The 20,470-nt window shown below is 44.2% G+C and overlaps 1 protein-coding gene across 3 annotated transcripts in view; it reads left to right on the top strand.

Annotated features, from left to right (window-relative positions):
- Positions 1–20,190, top strand: part of LOC134339031 (parkin coregulated gene protein homolog) — a 498,671-nt gene extending 478,481 nt beyond the window's left edge. Inside the window, exon 7 of one of the 3 annotated variants that reach the window (XR_010016335.1) lies at positions 19,546–19,557. Coding sequence is in view for 2 of the 3 variants with exons in the window: in XM_063035291.1 (XP_062891361.1) it covers positions 19,546–19,706 (161 nt within the window). In the remaining variant the exon portion in view is untranslated. Of the gene's footprint in view, positions 1–19,545 lie in introns of all 3 variants that reach the window. The other 2 variants (XM_063035291.1, XM_063035290.1) reach the window with 2 other exon arrangements.
- Positions 20,191–20,470: the final 280 nt, after the last annotated feature.

Raw genomic sequence — 20,470 nt, 5'->3', positions numbered from 1 at the left:
ACTGGAGACTGTGACACAATCGCCACCAACACAGGTGCACGACGAGACCTTGTGCTGAGAGCCCTGCTCTACCTGCTTTACGCTGTGAGGCTGACCACAGCCCCACGGCCATGTTCACCTTGCTGACGGCTCCACTGCTGCTGACCAAATGTGCACGAGTGCAGACAGAGCAAAGAGTGGGATCCGGGATCAGCCATGATGGAATGGCAGAGCAGACTCGATGGGCTGAATGGCCTTATGGACCTGTTGCCTGTCAGTCCAGAGAAGGTGGATGAATCTGAACAGGTGGCAATGAAATACTGAGAGTTATTGCAGATTATAGAGATACTCTGGAGATAAAAATTCAATTGGCTGAATTGGTAAATTTTGTAAATTGCTTTATTATTTACTTATCTATCTATTTATTGGTTGTTTCCTCCCATTGTTCAAAGACCTACCGCTTGGTAGGTTAATTGGTCATTGTAAATTGTCCCGTGATTAGGCTGGGATTAAATTGGCAGTGGGGAGGGTGCGGTTCTGGGCGGCGTGGCTCAAAGGGTTGGAAGGGCCTATTACGCGCTGTATCTCAATAAATAAATAAATTAAATTAAAAGTGAGATTATTCCACACTTTGCTTCTCCCAATATTCTTTACTCGCTTTTCCCTTAACCACTATAGCGTTATTAGTGTAACCCAGGAATTTGCTTTCTGCCAGTAGTTTGTGACTACCAGATTACTGTGAATTTTAGCACTTGGAAACCAGAAGTGTTCCTCAAGACATTTTTATATTCTAGCAAGGCAGTACAAATGAGAGACAATCTGTCACAGTGTAAATGGCCCAGTGCTCTGGGAATGAAAGGGGAATTTCACAGGAATTTGTACTTCTCAGCGTTTCACTAGAATAAAGAAACGAGCCGCGAGGAGATAAATCTGCCTTCTGCACTTGCAGGCGAGTGAAATTCCAGCATTCCCTATCAGCCCCTGCAGAAGTCACATGCCAAAGCTACTTCGTAAACATGGAATTCTTTGAAGTTTTCCACGGCTACTTAACTTGCATTAAATTGGTCCAGTGGTGGGAAGGGCGGGGGTGGTGGAAATTAATTGGGCCACATTTTTTGTTAAAGTGCTTTTATGTACACAAGTATTACACCCTCAGTGCGCATGTTGTTTTTCTGTCTTGGACAGGCACATTTCACTACCAAGCGAAACTCCTGACATTTCTGGGTGGGTGGGTAATAATTAATCTGAGAATTCGTACACAGCTCTTTGAATTCCATGGGGTGCACACTGTAAAGCCTTTGTTTAGAAAGGAGTCATGATCTTTCCTGTCTCCTCCTCCTCCCTCGCTCCCTTCCCTTCCCCCACCCTACAGGGCGCGTGGTTTGCGTGCCTTTCTGGATTGCTGTTTCCTGAGCTCTGCTCCGGCTGAAGGCTACAGCCAACCTCATTCCTGCATGAGTTTACCCTGTGTGCAAACAAAGGCGATCTGTGCTGTGACAAATCTCCATTATCAGCCCCAAAACAGGCCACTACTGTTGGCAGTGGCTACTTTCACCATGATTCAGCCCTGCATAAGCGGCGGAGTTTGTGGGGGGAGATCTGATAGAGGTTTCTAAGATTATGAGAGGCATAGATCAAGTGGACAGTATCTTTTTCCCTAGAGTTGAAATGTCTAATACCAGAGGGCATGCATTTAAGGTGAGAGGGGGTCATTTCAAAGGAGATGTGAGGGGCAAGTTTTTTCTACCCAGGGAGAGCCGGGTGCCTAGAATGCGTTGCCGGGGGTGATGGTAGAGGCAGAAACATTAGGGCTTCTAAGACAAGCACAGATGCTGAAAATCCAAAGCAACACACAAATAATGCTGGAGGAACTCAGCAGGCCCAGGCAGCGTCTGTGGAAAAGAGTAAGCAGTCGACTTTTCGGTCTTGGTGAAGGGCCTCGGCCCAGAACGTCGACTATTTACTCCTTTCCACAGACGCCATCTGGCCCGCTGAGTTCCTCCAGCGTTTTGTGTGAGGGACTTTTAAGAGATGTTTGAAATGACGCAGGAACGTGAGGAAAGTGGAAGAATGTGGACAATCTGTAGCCAGAACGGATTAGTTGAGTTAGCCGCTTGATTACTAATTTAACTGGGTCAGCACAACATTGTGGGCCAAAGGACCTGTTCCTGTGCTGTACCATTCTATGTTCTAATTATTTCTATTTCCCCCAATACGTTATCTTCCACATTAACTTTTAAATATCCTAATTCCACATTGCCTCTGCCATTTATGGGAACTATTTTCCAGGATTTCTCTGCCATCATGATGGACGAATCTGGCTCTTTCTTTGCTTGGAAAGAGCGTTGTTTACTTGCGCATAGTTCCAGATGAACCAATATTGACAGACTGCCCCTCAAAGCATTCGTTTGTCCAAATTACTTGGCAGAACAAATTAATTAACTTGAACCCAGCTATTGTTTATCCAATTTGCACACTCCTTTTAGCATTTATAATGTATGAATCTGGCAAATTTCTGTTTGCTTCAAATGTAAGACCATCAGGCCGTAAAGCGCAGGAGCAGAAACAGGGTATTCGCCCTCTCGGTTCAGTGAGTTTAGACAAAGGATGAGTGATTGTGTCGTGGTTAGCATGACGCTTTACAGTACAGGCGGCCTGGGTTCAACTCTCGCCACTGCCGGTACGGAGTTTGCAAGTTCTCCCGGTGACCACATGGGTTTCCTCCTGCAGCTCTGGTTTCCTCCCACAGTCCAAAGATGTCCTGGGTTGGTAAGTTAATTGGCCATTGTGAAATAGGCTGGGATTGAATCAGTGTGTTGCCTAGGCGACGTGGTTTGCAGGGTCGGAAGGGCCTATTCTTCAATAAATCTCAATGACTGCACTGTGTCTCAATAAATAAAAGAAATTATTTTTAAACAGGTTATTAATATCGATATTTTATTCTGAAATTAACCGTAGTGAATCAGAATGAGGTCCGATTTATTAACACTGACCTAGGGGATGTGAACTTTGTTGATTTGCAGTAGCAGTAAAGTCCAAAGACATAACATCACTAAAATTACAAAAAATAAATAAATATTGCAGAACAATTAATGAGGATGACGATCTTTTAATAAGGACCTCCCAATGTGGCCCTCCCTACATTGGTGAGGCCCTTCGTAAATTGGGGGACCACTTTGTCAAGCACGTCTGTTCACGCCGCCAAAAGCAAAACTACCTGGTGGCCAAACTTTGCAATTCCCATTCCCGTTCTGACATGTTGGTTCTTGTGCCAAGATGAGGTCCCCCTCAGGGTGAAGGAGCAACACCTTATATTCTGTCTGGGTAGCCTCCAAGCTGAAGCCATGAATATTGATTTCTCCTTCCGGTAAAAATTTACTTCCACCGCTCTTCCTCTATTCCCCACTCTGGCCTCTTACCTCTTCTCACCTGTCTATCACCTACCCCTGGGTCCCCTCCTCCTTCCCTTTCTCCATTGGTCCACTCTCCTATCAGATTCCTTCCTCTCCAGCCCTCGACCTTTCCCTCCCACCTGGCTTCACCTATCACCTTCCAGCTAGCCTCCTTCCCCTCCACCCTACCTTTTTTTATTCTGGCATCCTTCCCCCTTTATTTCCAGCTCTGAAGAAGCATCTCAGGCCAAAACATCAACTGTTTATTCATTTCCATAGATACTGCCTGACTGGCTGAGTTCCTCCAGCATTTTGTGTGTGTATTGCATAATTATAAGGGTCAACTTTATCTCCCATATACATTTACATGTATTAGGAATTTGCTGCGGTGTTTTGGTGCTATTTACAATAACAAAATTCAACGATTATAAATAATAAAAAACTATATAAAAATAAAGCCAGAGGTTAAAGTACAGATATGGAATACAATATGCATAAATACATAAAAATCAGAATTCGTTGTCAAAGTTAGTAATATTATAAAAAGTGGCTTAAAGTATTTGCAGTGCAGTGGTGTGGGGTAATAGATAGACGAGGAAGTGGAAGTTGGTGGTTAACTGGAATGCCTGATCAGATTAACTGCCTGGGATGTGGAACGCAAACTCATGACACTATAATATGTTGAAGGAGTTGTTCCTGAATTGTTGGGTTAGATCTTCAGGCTCCTGTACTTCCAGCTTGATGGTAGTAACGAGAAGAGGGCATGTCGTGGAGGGGGAGGGTCCTTTGTGGTGGACGCAACCTTCTTGAGGATGTCCTCGATGGTGAGGAGGGCTCTGTCCATGATAGAGCTGGATGAGTCGACAGCTTCTTGCCACTCCTGTCAGTAGAATCTGTTCCTCTGGACCTAGTAGCTAAGCCATACGTGAAGGCCTGGAGCTGGATTTGACTGTCAGAGGCTATCTGAGTCGCATGGCACTGGGAGAATTTAAAAGGTAGTGGGAGCTTGTCCTCATTACCACAGCTCCCTCCCGCTCCGCTATAACAACCTTGAGGAAACCATTTACATATTTTAGTAGCAAACAAGAGAAAATCTGCAGAAGCTGGAAATCCAAGAATTACACATACAAAATGCTGGAGGAACTCAGCAGGCCAGGCAGCATCTATGGAAAAGACCACAGTCGACGTTTCGGGCTAAGACCCTTCAGCAGGACGTCTCAGCTTGAAATGTCAACCGTACTCCTTTGCATAGGTGCTGCCTGGCCTTCTGAGTCCCTCCCAGCAGTTTGTGTGTGCTCCCTATACTTTTATTGCTATTTTTAAAATTTAATACTATTTATTGACCATTCTAATTCCATCCAAATTGAGAAAGCAGCGAAGAAATTTTACTAGGTCCAGAGTAATACATAAACCAGACCAGATAAGAACAAATGGTTCAATTTAATATCAGAGAATGGATACAGTATACAACCTGAAATTCTTACTCTTCACAGACATCCACAAAGCAAAAAAAAGATAGAATGAGTGATTGAAACATCAGAACCCTAAAACCCACCTCCCCCTCCCATTGCACAAGCAGCACAAGCATTGACCCTCCCCTCACTAACGCCAGCAGTACTGACCCCCACCATGCATGCAATAGCAAACACCCCCACCCCCCCACCCCCACAAAGAAACCTTGATCTAGAGACCATCAGAAACTACAGTCCGTAACCCAGCACTCCAGTCTCTCAGACAGGCTGTCTCTCCAGCGAGGGAGAGAGTGGGCGCCCCCTGCACCAACGGGAGTGGAGACCAGCAACTTTGCTGTTCCGATGTTACAATCTCCTGCATCGCTTCTCCAAGTCCCCCCAACTCGAGGACCACAGTCTGGTAGACTCGGATTTACCATTACTGCAGCTCGCTGTTGGCTTTCAATTTCAGACTGAGAACACAGAACACAGAATAGTACAACACAGGAACAGGCCATTCGGCCCACAATGTTGTGCCAAACCAACTAAAACGTAAATCAAAACCCCCAAACACTAATTCCTTCTATCTACACCATGTCCATATCCCTCCATTTTCCTTACACCCATGTGCCTATCCAAACATCTCTTAAAAGCCTCTAATGTATTTGCCTCTACCACCAGACCAGGCAGCACGTTGCAGCCATCCATCACTCTGAGTTAAAAAACTTACCCCTCACATCCTTATTGAATCTACCTGCTCCCACCTTCAATGCCTGTCCTCCTGTATTAGACCAACCTTGGGAAACAGATACTCTCTGTCTACTCTATCTATGCCTCTTATAATCTTGTAAACCTCTATCAGATCTCCCCTCTGCCTCTGGTGCTCCAGAGAAAACAGCCCAAGTTCACCCAGCCTCTTATAGCACATGCCCTCTAAACCAGGCAGCATCCTGGTAAACCTCTTCTGCACCCTCTCCAAAGCCTGAACATCCTCCCTATAGTGGGGTGACCAGAAATCTATGCAATACTCCAGATGTGGCTTAACCAGAGTTTTATAAAGTTGCAACATAACCTCTTGACTTTTGAACTTTATTAAACTGCTTTGAATTAAATTCTTCAGCTGCCATGGTGGGATTTGAACTCACGTCCAAGGATCAATGACCCAAGTTTCTGTCTGCCAGTCTACTAATGTAACCACTGCATTGCTCAAACCCCAGGAACAGTATGTGCTAGGTACTTCATGTCTTTGGGTCCAGCCAATCAGCAGTCTTATTTCCCTTATGACTGACTATCATATCATCAATATTGTGACTACATCAAAGGTAAATTTGCTGGCTTGATTGAATGTTACTTGGCACAGGATCAGATACCATCTTATTAAACCTTCAGGTATAAAACCAGCCAGGGTTATTGGTCCAACTGCACCCAGGAGAGTGCTGATGAAGCACTGAATGAAGCTGCAAATATCTCAAAATTTGAAAAGCACTTTGTTTGATCTATTTAATTCAAAAAATGTATTAAAGTCTGTGACTTACTTTGTTCAACCTAGGTAACCTTGTCTTGAGAAGATGAACATATCATACCAATTCTGTAATAACTAATTCTACGTAAAAATGGCTTCTTAATTATTTATTGAGATACAGTGCACAGTAGGCCCTACCATCTCTTTGAACCTCACCACCCAGCAACCCCTGATTTAACCACAGCCTAATTATGGGACGATTTACAATGACCAATTATCCTATGAACTGCCACGTCTTTGGACTGTGGGAGGAAACCGGAGCACCTAGAGGAAACCCACAAAATCACGGGGAGAACGTACAAACTCCTTACAGGCAGCAGCGGGAATTGAACCCGGGCTGCTGGTCTGTAAAGCAGTGTGCTAACCGCTACACTACTGTGCCTGCCCAAATATATAACACACTCAAAGTGCTGGAGGAACTCAAGAGGTCAGGCAGCATCTACGGAGAGGAATTAAAAGTCGGTGTTTTGTGCCGATATGTTTCGGGCCGAGACCCTTCAACAGTACTTCAGGACAGTTGACACATTGACACTTTATCCCTCTCCGTACATGCTGCCTGCCCTGCTGAGTTCCTCCGGCAGTCTGTGTGTATTACTCTAGATTTTCTGTATCTGCAGTATTCCTTGTGTCCTTAGTTAAAAGTTCATTAACCATTACTACCTTTCACCAGGTTATCATCATCGGGGAAATCTGCAGTAAGGCAGCATTGCAGTTTATTACTGATATTCCTGAATCCTTATGTTCTCTGGGGAAGCCTTGGGTGCCCCGGGTTGCACACGAGTATAGCAGTTAGCATCATGCTCTTCTACAGTGTAGTCGATTGGAAGATCAGCATTCAATTCCCATCGCTGTAATGAGTTAGCACCTTCTCCTCATGACTGTGGGGTTTCCTCTGGCTGCCCCAGTTTCCTCCCACATTCCAAAAACATACAGGTTAGATTAGATTAGATTAGATTCAACTTTATTGTCATTGTGCCAAGTACAGATACAAAACCAATGAAATGCATTTAACATCTGACCAGAAATGCAAAGAATAGTGTTAACTGCGAATAAAAAAAGTGCTACAGCACACAAATATAAAAGTACTGAGACAGTACAATACAGATGCAATACTGCTTGGCGCTGTGATAAGAGGTTCAGCAGGGTCACAGCCTCAGGGAAGAAGCTCTTCCTGTGCCTGCTGGTGCGGGAGCGGAGGCTCCTGTAGCGCCTACCGGATGGGAGGAGAGTAAAAAGTCCATGGTTAGGGTGAGATGCATCCCTGATAATGCTTTTCGCCCTGCCCAGGCAGCGTTTATGGTAGATGTTCTCAATGGTGGGCAATTGGGTGCTGATAATCCGCTGGGCAGTTTTCACCACAAGCTGGAATGCTTTGCAGTCCGATACGGGACAATTGCCATACCACACTGAGATGCAGTTGGTGACTATGTTCTCAATGGTACAGCGGTAAAAGTCCGTCAGTATCCTGGGACAGAGGTGAGCTTTCTTCATGCTCCGCAGGAAATAAAGGCACTGTTGCACCTTTTTGATCAGGATGGAGGAGTTCAGGACCAGGTGAGGTCCTCGGAAATGTGGACACCAAGGAATTTGAAGCCTGATACACGCTCCACTACAGTTCCGTTGATGTAGATGAGGACGTGAGTGTGACTCCTGGCATGCCTGAAGTCCACAATGATCTCCTTGATCTTCTGGGTGTTAAGGGCCAGGTTGCTGTCGGCACACCACGAGGCCAGGTGCTGGACCTCGTCCCTGTAGGCCGTCTCGTCATCCCCTCTGAATGGTTAGGGTTAGTGAGCTGCGAGCATCCTATGCTGGCGCCAGAAGCATGGAAACACTTCAGGCTGCCCGCGGAACATCCCCGGACTGCGTTGGTCATTGGCACGGACAATGCATTTCCCTGTATGTTCCGATGTTTCAATGTACATGTGACAAATAGAGCTAGTCTGAACCCAGCCCAGCTGGTAACTTACTTACTTATGGCCAGCCCGTAACGCCGCTGGCGTTTAGGGCAGCAATGAAGGTCCTCCATCTCTGGCGGTGTTCAGGGCTTCCTTCATCATGTCAGTAGCTTCCTCTCGGTTTTCACTACTGTCAGTCGCACAAGTCCTGGGTGAAGACTCAGGAATACCATCGCACTCAGATGTAGAAGGATTCTTCACTGCTGTTTCCATAACAGTTTTGTTTGTCCAGTGAGGGTTGTTAGCCCTGAGCTGAACCCCCGACCCAGAAAGACCAGTGGGCCACTTTTAGTCTGGCTTCCGCTCTTTGACCTGTTTGGCATGGGTGACCCTACAAAGAGTCAAAGCATAAAGCTCTCTGTCATTGTAGCTCTCTGAGTCATTGAGACACACAAGCCTCCAAACCACAAGGCTGTGATTCACTTGGAGGAACCAAGCTGGTAAATTCAACTGTATTTCTCAAGTCAAGTCAAGTTTATTGCCATTTAACTATGTACATGTATACCATCAAACAAGACAACATTTCTCTGGACCAGGGTGTAAGGCACTGAAGTACACATAACACATGATGTCATATGAAAGTAAGGATGAAATCTACATATAGATTACTCATAAATAAACAAACTAAAGTGCATAAATTAAATATTGTAAAGCACAGAACAGATTAAATGAAGACACTTTGAATGCGATGCGGCAGGGAGTTCAGAAACCTAATGGCCTGAGGGAAGAAGCTGTTTCCCATCCTGACAGTTCTTGTTTTTATGTATCTCTCTCTCTCTCTCAGAAAATTTAAATCATAGGCTAACTATTCGATTTCTTCTGACGCTTCATGAAGCAGATATATCATCTTAAAACATTTAGAATTATCTGCTGTTTCCAAGTTGTAAAGGCACCAGCCAATTTATTATTTGCATAAATAGACTATATGAGCCCTAACGTAGGTTTCTCGGCTGGGTTAACATTTTCGGCAACACTGGCTAGAAAATCCATTCAGTGACAAAGTTTTGCAGAACATTAGCAATGGGTGAGAGGAACACTGTAAGACGTTTGCTGTAATATTCAAAGCATCGTAGTGTTGAACAACTTACAAAACCTTGGCTGCTTTGAGAGTAGAGCAAGGGTTCTGGCTACATTCATGAAGCTCCAGAAAATATCGATGCCTTCAGGAGGGAAGGGGGAGGGGGTGAAGAACACTGAAAGAAGAGTAGGGTATAATGTATCACCGGCAGATAAAGAAGTGGAGCATATCCAACGTCTTCTGCGTTTATGCAGATTCCCAGCAACCATGGTAATTAGTTTTATTGCTATTAACCTGTAGAGTGGACCTAGCAGTAAAATTATGAGAAGCCAAATTTCCTCTGTGGCAAGCACTGAACATCTGTTTCTTGTGCAGCTTCTGGGTTTTAACATCAAGTCTGTATCCTGCGTATAATGATTAAATTAAGATGAGAGCACTTGTATTGCTGTGCACGCTGCCAAATTAAAAGACTGTGGTCAGGCTTAGGATGTTCGGCCAGGGAGGCGAGTGTGAGGTCCGGGGGCAGTGGGGTGTGGGAAACAGGTGGCTGATTCCTCTGCCGACGGTGGCGAAGGACATTTACGCTTTATTAGATACAGGAGTGGAGCCCGGTGTGGTGTTCTGCTATGTAGCCCACCCACTTTAAGGTATAGAGATGCTCTTCTGCACCCCACTGTTGCAGCACATGGTTACTGTCACCTTCCTGTAAGTTTGAACCAGTCCGCCCATTCCCCTCTGACCCCTCTCATGAACAAGGTGTTTTTGCCCACAGAACTGCCACTCACTGGATATTTTTCACCTTTTTCGCACTGCTCTCTGTAAACTCTAGAGCAGCAATTCCCAACTTGGGGTCCGCAGACTCCTCACTTCATGGTAGGAGTCTGTGGCATAAGAAAGGTTGGGAACCCCCTGCTTTGGAGACTGTTGTGCGTGAAAATGCCAGAAGATCAGCAGTTTCTGAGATACTCAGACCACCCCATCTGGCACCAACCATCATTCTATGGTCAAAGTCAATCAGATCACATTTACTCCCCATTCTGATGTTTGGTCTGAACAACAGCTGAACCTCTTGACTATGTCGGCGTGCTTTTAAGCATTGAGATGCTGCCACATGATTGGCTGATTAGATATTTGCATTAGCATGCAGGTGTACAGGTGTACCTAATGAAGTGGCCACTGCGAACGTTTTTGTATGCAGAATCCTGGAATGTTAACATTGTTATGGTGCAAAATGAAGCCATTTTGATCTTCATGCTCAAACTTAACCTCAACAGAACAATCCAGTCACATTCCCTGTCATCTAAGCAGAAAGCTGCAAATTAATTTTACCTCAAATGAAAATCAATATGCCTTTTGACTCTGCAACTGTGAGTTGCAGATGTAATCACTTTCCCTTATTATCCTCACTCTCCCTGTTTCCTTCACCTATCACTTTGAACCAGTGGCCCCCTTTCTTGAGAGAGAGGGAGGGGAGGGGAGGGGAGGGGAGAGGAGAGAGAGAGGGAGAGAGAGAGAGAGGGGGGTAGGGAGAGGGAGATGGGAGAGGGAGAGAGAGGGAGAGAGGGAGGGAGGGAGAGAGGGAAGGGAGAGAGATAGAGGGAAGGGAGAGAGAGAGGGAGGAGGGGGAGAGGGAGGGTAGAGAGAGAAGGAGTGGAGAAGAGAGGAGGGAGAGAGAAGGGGAGAGAGATGGAGGGAAAGGAAAGAGAGAGGGAAGAGAGAGGGAGAGAGAAGGGGAGAGAGATGGAGGGAAAGGAAAGAGAGAGGGAAGAGAGAGGGAGAGAGAGAGCAAAAGAGGGGGGAGAAGGGAGGGGGAGAGAGAGAGGGTGAGGGGAAGGTGGGGGGAGTGTGAAGGGGAGGGAGGGGGGAGAGAGAGGGGGGAGGGAGGGGGGAGGGAGAAGGAGAGAGGGGGGAAATTGAGGAGATTTGGTATGTCACTTAAAACACTCACAAATTTCTATAGATGTACATGGAGAGTATGTTAACTGGCTGCATCACCATCTTGTATGGGGGAGTTGGGGGGGTGGGGAATGGGTTACTGCATAGGAAAGCTCCAGAGTGTTGTAAATTTAGTCAGCTCCATCATGCACACTGGCCTCCGAAGTATCCAGGAGACCTTCGAGAAGCGATGCCTCAAAAAGACGGCATCCATCATTAAGGACCCCCGTCACCCAGATCACGCCCTCTTCTCATCGCTACCACCGGGAAAGAGGTAGCGATTCCTGAAGGCACACACTCAACAATTCGGGAACAGCTTCTTCCCCTCTGCCGTCTGATTTCTGAATGGACACTGAATCAGAATCAGAATCAGGTTTATTATCACCAGCATGTGTCATGAAATTGAACCTATGAACACTACCTCACTACTTATTTCTATTTTTGCACTACTGTTTTAACTATTATATATGTGAGTGTGTGTATATATACTATAACTATAATTCATACTATAATTCACAGTTTTTTCTTTATTATGTATTATATTGTACTGCTGCCACAAAGTTAACAAGTTTCACAACATATGCTGGTGATATTAAACCTGATTCTAATTCTGAAAGCCACCTTTGCCTAAATCACTGCTTACGCCCCTAGACTTCAACCCATGTGGAAGATGAGTACAACAGTAAATCAGAAGCTAAACTACAAACATTCCTTCAACTTAAATCATTGGTTTCAGGAATGAAATTTACTCCTTTCATGATTAGGTCATCGTTAATTATTCTGGCATTGGAAGACATGAAAAGTAACACATTGGTTTTGCTTTTCATACATGAATGAAGTTTCCAAAAACAGAATCTTATTATGTTTCAGTGGAATTGCAATTTTCACATCTGTCATTAAATGTATCTCAGTGTTCAAAAGATGCAGCTGGGTACATTCGTACTGGAATACACACATAGTGGCCACTTTATTAGGTATCTCGACTTGAGCATGCCTGCCTGCTTTTATGTATTGATTTGCTGCCACTTGATTGGCCGGTTAGATATTTGAATTAATGAGCGGGTGTCCCTCATAAAGTGACCACTGGATGTAGTATTAGGTACTGTTGCATGATTGTACATAGAAGCAAAAAAGTAAGAACAGCTCCTGTCATGTCAATATTAAACCAAAACATGGAGCCAATATTGCATGGGCTCTGCAGGAGGGGAGTGGGATAGGTGGCAGAAAAGGAGTACCAGGGCTTGGGGGGGGTGGGGGGGGGAGGTTGTGGTGCGGGTACAGACACACCCAGCCCTGAGACAGCAGGCAAGGTCATTTGATTCTGAACAATTGTTTTATTGATCAATACAGAATGACTCTGCTACTTCCCACTCCCCTCCCCTTTTCCCAACCACGATTCCCCTCTCCCCTGCCCCCTTCCCACTCTCAGTCCACAATAGGGACCCATATCAGAAGCAGGTTTATCATCTTTCACGTCATGATTTCTCTTTTCTGGCAGCACTACAGTGCAATACATAAAGTTACTGCAGTACCGTGCAAAAGACTTAGATTTACAAACTTGCTCTCTGCTCCGCATTGACAAATACAGTACTGTGCAAAGTCTTATACAGTACACCATAGGTATATATATGTGTGTGCCTAAGACTTTCGAACAGTACTGTGTGTCAAAGATAAGAAACCTGATTACGATTGTCATTCTCTAGGTGGCTTTGTGAAGTGCGGCAGTCTTCAAACAACCTTTACAGCAGCAGTACAGAGCAGTACATAAAATTACCACAGTACTGAGCAGAAGTTTTAGTCACTCTGGTTACATAAGACTTTTGCACAGTACTGTACATTAAAATGAATTAATAATGTTTCTATTGCAATTAAGGCTGGCTGATGGTGTAGTGGCATTCTCACTGGACTCCAAGGTAAGCAGTGGTGGGTTCGAATTGGGCTGGTTGTTTGCACGCTTGTCCAACCGTGCTGGCTTGAGCGCCAAGCTAGCGACTCAGCCCCGTAAAAAACAGGCAAAAATGCTAAATAAACAGCAAGGCCACTGCCTGATGCTCCATGAGGCGCGGAAAGGGATGACAACAACTACTGCAATTAATTTCTGAAGCTTTGAATCCATCTCCCTATAGTACTCGAAGTATAGATTCTGCCACAGTTACAGTGTGAAAATGTGCGAGGGAATTAAATTTATAGCTGAAGCACGTTCATTAAATTCCACTTGTTGTTATGTCCAACCTGACAGCCAGATTTATGATGCCAAAAGTGGGGGAGTAATAAAAATTAGCAGGGTAGAAATATCCGTGAAGAAATCCGCAAAAGCTGTAATTAACAGGAAGATTAGATCCAAGTGGCACTAAACGAAAAACAATTAAAACATTTCTGACAAACATAGTACATAACTTTGGTCACTTGTAGCGTAAATAATTAGTATTCTGATTCCTCCATCCGATGTTGTGGATGCTGGATAATGAACGTCATTTTAAGATGGAGATACATGGAGCATTGTACTGTGACAGACAATAATACACTGTTTAGGAATACTCCAGCTACACCTGTTTCAAGCCCAGCAACTGGCATGATGCTCCAAACCAGATATAGACTCTTACCAAGACTAGAATAGAACAGTGCAAGTTCAAGTTTAATTGTCATTCAACCATACATGAATACATGAACGGAGGTTTCATCTCCGAAGTTACAGAGAAAGGTTGAGCAAGTTGGGTCTTTATGCTTTGGAGCGTAGAAGATTGAGGGGGGACTTGATAGAGGTATTTAAAATTATGAGGGGGATAGATAGAGTTGATGTGGATAGGCTTTTTCCATTGAGAGTGGGGAGATTCAAACAAGAGGACATGAGTTGAGAGTTAAAGGGCAAAAATTTAGGGGTAACATGAGGGGAAACTTCTATACTCAGAGTGGTGGCTGTGTGGAACGAGCTTCCAGCAGAAGTGGTTGAGGCAGGTTCGATGTTGTCATTTAAAGTTAAATTGGATGGCTATATGGACAGGAAAGGAATGGAGGGTTATGAGCTGAGTGCAGGTCAGTGGAACTAGGTGAGAGTAAGAGTTTGGCATGGACTAGAAGGGCCGAGATGGCCCGTTTCTGTGCTGTAATTGTTATGTGGTTATATAGAAGGACAAACATGGAGTTAGCGTGATAAAGTACTTACTTACTGCCTGTTCTTCCACTGGGATTTAAGGCAGCAGTGAAGCTCCTCCATCTCTGTCTGTCCTTGGCCATCTTCGCTATTGTGCAAACAAGCGAAAATATGCAGATGCTGGAAATCCAAGCAACACACACAAAATTCTGGAGGAACTCAGCAGGACCAGGCAGCCTCTGTGGAAAAGAGGACAGTCAACATTTCAGGCCAAGACCGTTCAGCAGGTCTGGAGGACTAGTGTGCCCCAGGTGTGGTTCAAGGTCCTCATTTCTGCGACAAGTTGTCTTTGGTCTCCCGCATTTCCTCCATCCTTCAGGGGTCCATTGAAGTGCTGTCTTGATGATGGCGTTGGCCTCTCCTCTCATCACACGCCCAATCCACCTCCAACACCTCCTCATGATGATTGTGGCCATGTCCTCTTGATGACATTGAAGGACTAGGGCATGGTTGGAGATCTTTCTTGTCCAGAAAATTCGGAGGATCTTCCAGAGGCTTGTGATGTGGAATGATGACAGCCTGGCAAGGATGTTCTCTGTCATGTACCAGCATTCTGACCCATACCAGAGTGTAGACCAAACACAGCTCTGGTACAACTTCACCTTGGTGCGGACACTGTACTTGGTTGATCCCCAATGTTGCTCATTGATCTGAAGAAGTTTCTAGCTTTGCTGAGTCTGCACTAGATGTCGTCCTTGGTAATTTGTAGGTTCTATCTGTGACTATATAGCTTTCCTCTGGGTGCTCCTGTTTCCTCCCACATACCTAACACGTATGGGTCAGGGTTAGTAAATTGGGAGCATGCTACCTTGGTGCTGAAAGCATGGCGGCACTTATGGGCTGCCCCAGGACATCTTCTGACTTTGGTTGTTGATGCAAAACAACACATTTCACTGTTTCGATATACATGTACTAAGTAAAAACTAATGTTACTTCACATATAATACAGCAGATTATTCTTTGCAGACTCCTCTTTGGCTCTTACTTACATATTTATTGCTCGTTATGCCGCCGGCATCTAGGACAACAATGAAGGTTCTCCATCTCTAACGGTGTTCAGGGTTTCCTTCATCGTGTTAGCAGCTTCCTCTCGGTTTTCACTACAGTCAGTCATGCAAGTCCCGGGTAGAGACTCAGGAATACCGTTGCACTCAGATGTAGAAGGATTCTTCATTGCTGTTTCCGTAACAGTTTTGTTTGACCAGTCAGAGTTGTCAGCCCTGAGCTGATCCCCCGAACCTGGAGGACCGGTGGACCACTCTTTGTCTGTCCTCTACACTTTGACCTTTTTGGAATGGGTAGCCCTACCAAGAGCCAAAACATAAAGCCCTGACTCCAGTCAACATAGCTCTCTGGGTCAATGAGGCACGCAAGCCTCCAAACCCTATGACAAGGTTGCGGTCCTCTTGGAATGGAGATAAAATAGCTTCCAATTTAACTATCTCCACAGAACGGGTTCCATGATTTTCTTTGTTTCATGGCTGTCTGTGAAGAAAATGAATCTCAGGGTTGTATACGGCATAGATAATTTCATAATAAATGTACTTTGAATCCTTTTGAATCCTTTGACAGAGCATGAGGAATAATTAGTGAGGCTTTAAACTAATAAAATGGTTAAGTCTATCTTCGGTAAAGAGAAAAACTGGGTAGGTAAATTGCTCTATTTTGTGGGGTAAGGAGATATCTACAGTGAGTGTATGTTCGTGGTATTCTGTTGTTGTAGCCCATCGGCTTCAAGGTTTGGCGTGTTGTGCATTCAGAAATGCTCTTCTGCACACCGTTATTGTATCGCGTTATTTGAGTTACTGTCAGCTCGAACCAGTCTGATCATTCTCTTCCGACCTCTCTCATTAACCATTAACAAGTCATTCTCACCGACAACAACACACACACAATGCTGGAGGAACTCAGCAGGCCAGGCAGCATCTAAGGAAACGGGTAAACAGTTGATGTTTCGGGCCGAGACCCTCCATCAGGACTGGAAAGGAAGAGGAGAAGTCAGAGGAAGAAAGTGGGGCAGGGGGGAAGAAAGAAGTACAAGATGGACCCGAAATGTCAACTACTCACTCTTTCCTGTAGATGCTGCCTAGATGCTGATTTTCTCCAGTGTTTCGTGTGTATTGCTTTGGAGTTCCAGTATCTGCAGGTTTTCTCATGTTTGTGATTCTCAACTACGGAACTGCCACTTACTGTATATATTTTTTCTTGTTTTTGAACTATTCTCTGTAAACGCCAGAGACTGATATGTGTGAAAATCCCATGAGAATGGTTGATATTTGCATTAAAGAACAGGTTTACAGGTGTACCTAATAAAGTGGCCACTGAGCGTATCTTGGTGCTGTTCGGTGATGCGTTCAACTGTGTTAAATAAATTTCTCAGTACGATCACTAGTGAACCCCAGTTCCTGTGAGAAGTGAATAGGGGGAGGGAGGGGGAGGATTTCGCACTGAATCACTAACCATACTGCCAAGCAACACACACAAAATGCTGGAGGAACTCAGCAGGTCAGACAGCATCTATGGAAAAGAGTATACAGCCGGCATTTCAGGCAAAGACCCTTCATCGGGACTGGAAAGGAAGATAAGAAGTCAGTGTAAGAAGGTTTAGATTACGAGGACACTCAGTCCTCGTTTATTGTCATTTAGAAATGCATGCATTAAAAAATGACACAGCTGGGCGAAGGGGAGGAAGAAGTACAAGGTGCAGGTGATTGGTGAGACCACGAGAGGGGAGGGTGTGAGGTAAAGAGCTGGGATGTCAATTGGTGAAAGAAATAAGGGGCTGGAGAAGGGGGAATCTGGTAGAAGGCCATGGAAGAAAAGAAAGGAGGAGGAGCACCAGAGGGAGGTGATGGGAAGGTAAGGAAAGAGGTTGGAGAGGGAAACAGGAATGGGGAATGGTGAAGGAGAGGGGGGTGGGGACGATTACCAGAAGTTTGAGAAATCAATGTACATGTCATCAGGTTGGAGGCTACCCAGATGGAATATAAGGTGTTGCTCCTCCAACGGAGGCCATGGATTGATATGTTGAAATGGGAAGTAGAATTGAAATGGGTGCCTACCGGGAGATCCCCCTTTTTGTGATTGATACTACCAAGTGGTTCGTTTAAGCAAGACAGTTAATGTTATTGTAATTCTGCCATCCTGGCAGATTACTATTCTTAAAGCAGCACACAAAATGCTGGTGGAACTCAGCAGGTCAGGCAGCATCTATGGAGAGGAATAAAAAGGCCCTCGGCCGTAAACGTCAACTCTTTATTCCTTTCCATAGCTGCTGCCTAACCTGTTGCATTCCTCCATCATTTTGTGTGAGTTTCTCTGGATTTCCAGCATCTGCAGAATAGCTTGTGTTCTTAAAGTGAGTAAGTTTTTAATGGCAATCTGACTCCTTCACTTTCACTTATACCTGACTTGAATTTTTTTCCTGAAATGGTACAGTATTCAAATTGTCAACATGAGAAAGCGGATTTTCAAAATCACACCTTCTGTTGTGTTCAAGTTAGGAATCCAATGTAAAAAATAAAACTGCAATAGACCCGACAGAGATACAAGGAAAAGTTTACCCAGTAATCAGGAGAATTTGACAACAAAGTTCCCCGCTTTAAGAATGGTAGTGTGCAGATTGAATGCTAATAGTGGTGTTATTTAACCTGCTTGAAGATCAACCCAGCCCTTCCCTCACAACTAGCCTCCATTTTTTCATGCATCCATGTGCCCATCTAAGAGTATCTTAAATGTCCTTGATGTATCTGCCCCACCACCACCCTCGGCAGTGCATGTCACACAGCTACCCACTCTGTGTAAACAAAAATTATATCTGAACCCCACTCCCCACTATAATTTCCACCAATCACCTTAAAAGATGCCGCCTCATAATAGCCATTGCTACCCTTGTCTGTCCTCACCTTATAGACATTGATCATTGATTATTGATCTCCATTTTCCCACCAAATTTCCAAATAATTGACTAGTCCAGAAACTTAGGTTCTCAATATACAGTATTTATTGACTCAACATCTCCAAAGTAGAGAATTCCAATGATTCCAAAGAAGACATTTCTCCACATCTCAATGTTAAAATCTTTATCCCCCAAACCATGCCTCTCCGTCTAGATTTCTCCTGTCTCCACAGTGTCTACCGTGTTAAGCCCCCTCAGAATATTAAACGACTAGAATATAAATGCAAGGATGTAATGTTGAGGTTTTATAAAGCACTGGTGAGGGCTTACTTGGAGTATTGCGAGCAGTTTAGGGCAGCTTCTCTAAAAAAAGGATGTGCTGGCACTGGAGAGGGTTCAAAGGAGGTTCACGAAAATAATTCCAGGATTGAAAGAAATGATTGAATTTAATTTACTGGTAATTGACTTTATTTCTTACATCCTTCACATACATGAGGAGTAAAAATCTTCGTTACGTCTCTGTCTGAATATGCAATGTGCAAGTTTAAGTGATTTGTAATAAATACAGATCTGTCACATGAAAAGTGTTTGATGGCTCGCTGGATTTCGGAAGAGAGAAGTGTGATCTCATTGAAACCTTTCGAATGTCGAAAGGCCTCGATAGTGTGGACGTGGAAAGGGTGTTTCCTATGGTGGGGGAATCTAAGACCGGAGGACACAGCCTCAGAATAGAGGGACGTCCTTTTAGAATGGAGATGAGGAGTAATTTGTTTAGCTAGGGAGTGACGAATCTGTGGAATTAGTTGCCACAGGCAGCTGTGGAAAGCAAGGTGTTGGGTATATTTAAGAAAAAAGTTGATAAGTTCTTGATTGGTCAGGGCATGAGGTATACAGGAAGAAGGTGGAAGATTGCGGCTGGGAGGGAAAATGGATCAGCCATGATGAAATGGTGGAGCAGACTCGATGGGCCAAATGGCCTGATTCTGCTCCTAAATCTTATGGTCTTATAGTTATGATAAGATCTCTACGTGCAGCATTGTAATAGAGCCATTTTCAAGGAAATGATCTGGCCATATCCATGGAAGAAGTCTGAACTATGTTGCACTACCAGCAATTATCCACGTTGATGCTTCTCAATGACTCAAAAGCCTTGAATATTCCCCAAGCAGAAAACAAATGTAATTGAGTAAGACGTATTCTCTTGATCTCTGAACTGAATGTCCTTTTTCTCATCTCATCAGTAAACTCAGGAGATGGCATCGACTACAGTCAGCAGAAACGAGAAAATATCGGCGACCTCATAAACGAGACGCTGGAGGTGTTTGAACGGTTTGGAGGGGAAGATGCATTTATCAACATCAAGTACATGGTCCCTACGTATGAGTCCTGTGTATTAAATTAAGCAAATAGAAAACAGGAATGTGCAGAAGAACTGAAGTCTTCCTGCTGTATTTCAAAATCATCCTAATATTTTTCAGATAATTAAGATGTTATTTGAAGTAAAATCTTTTGCAGGAAGTACATTATTGATGGTTAAAACAAGTTAGAAGATGATAGAATTGAATTAACAGTACACTTCCATTTTTCATGTTTATTTGATTTGATATTTCATCTTTAAAAAGATCTCTAGTCCCTATGGTACCTCGACAGCAGGTAATGTCCATTTTATTAAGGAGTACGCTACAGAAATTAGCTGAGCGTTTATGAAAAATCTGTTCATGTACACACACAATAGTATTGTCTGCAAACACTGAATTGTTTCTTCAATAAAACATTCATTTTGGAGTTATATTCTCCATTTCATCTTTTTTTTAATGCTAAGCCTATGAGGATGATTTTTCAGTTGTCAGGCTTAGGTTCCAGTGTTCTGAGGATGTATAGCGATCACATCAACGGCCTATTATTGAGATTCTGGTATCTTTCATCACCGAGGGTAATAATCTTCTTCGGCCCAGTAGAGCAGAGGTCATTGATGACCTCCAATCTCCATTGTCCAAAGTCAGCTGGAGTTCTGAAATTCTGATACCTTTCATTACTGAGGGGAAACTTCTTTTTCTTTTTCTTAGGCCCTTGGTTCCCCCTGGAGCTTGATGACCTCCCATTTCCATCATCCAGAGTCAATGGTATGGTTGGGGTTCATCAATGTTTCTGCGATCCACTGTACCC

This window comes from Mobula hypostoma, chromosome 28 (genome assembly GCF_963921235.1).
Source record: "Mobula hypostoma chromosome 28, sMobHyp1.1, whole genome shotgun sequence".
NCBI classification, from domain to species: Eukaryota; Metazoa; Chordata; class Chondrichthyes; order Myliobatiformes; family Myliobatidae; genus Mobula; species Mobula hypostoma.
This window is presented reverse-complemented; position numbering and strand designations above follow the sequence as displayed.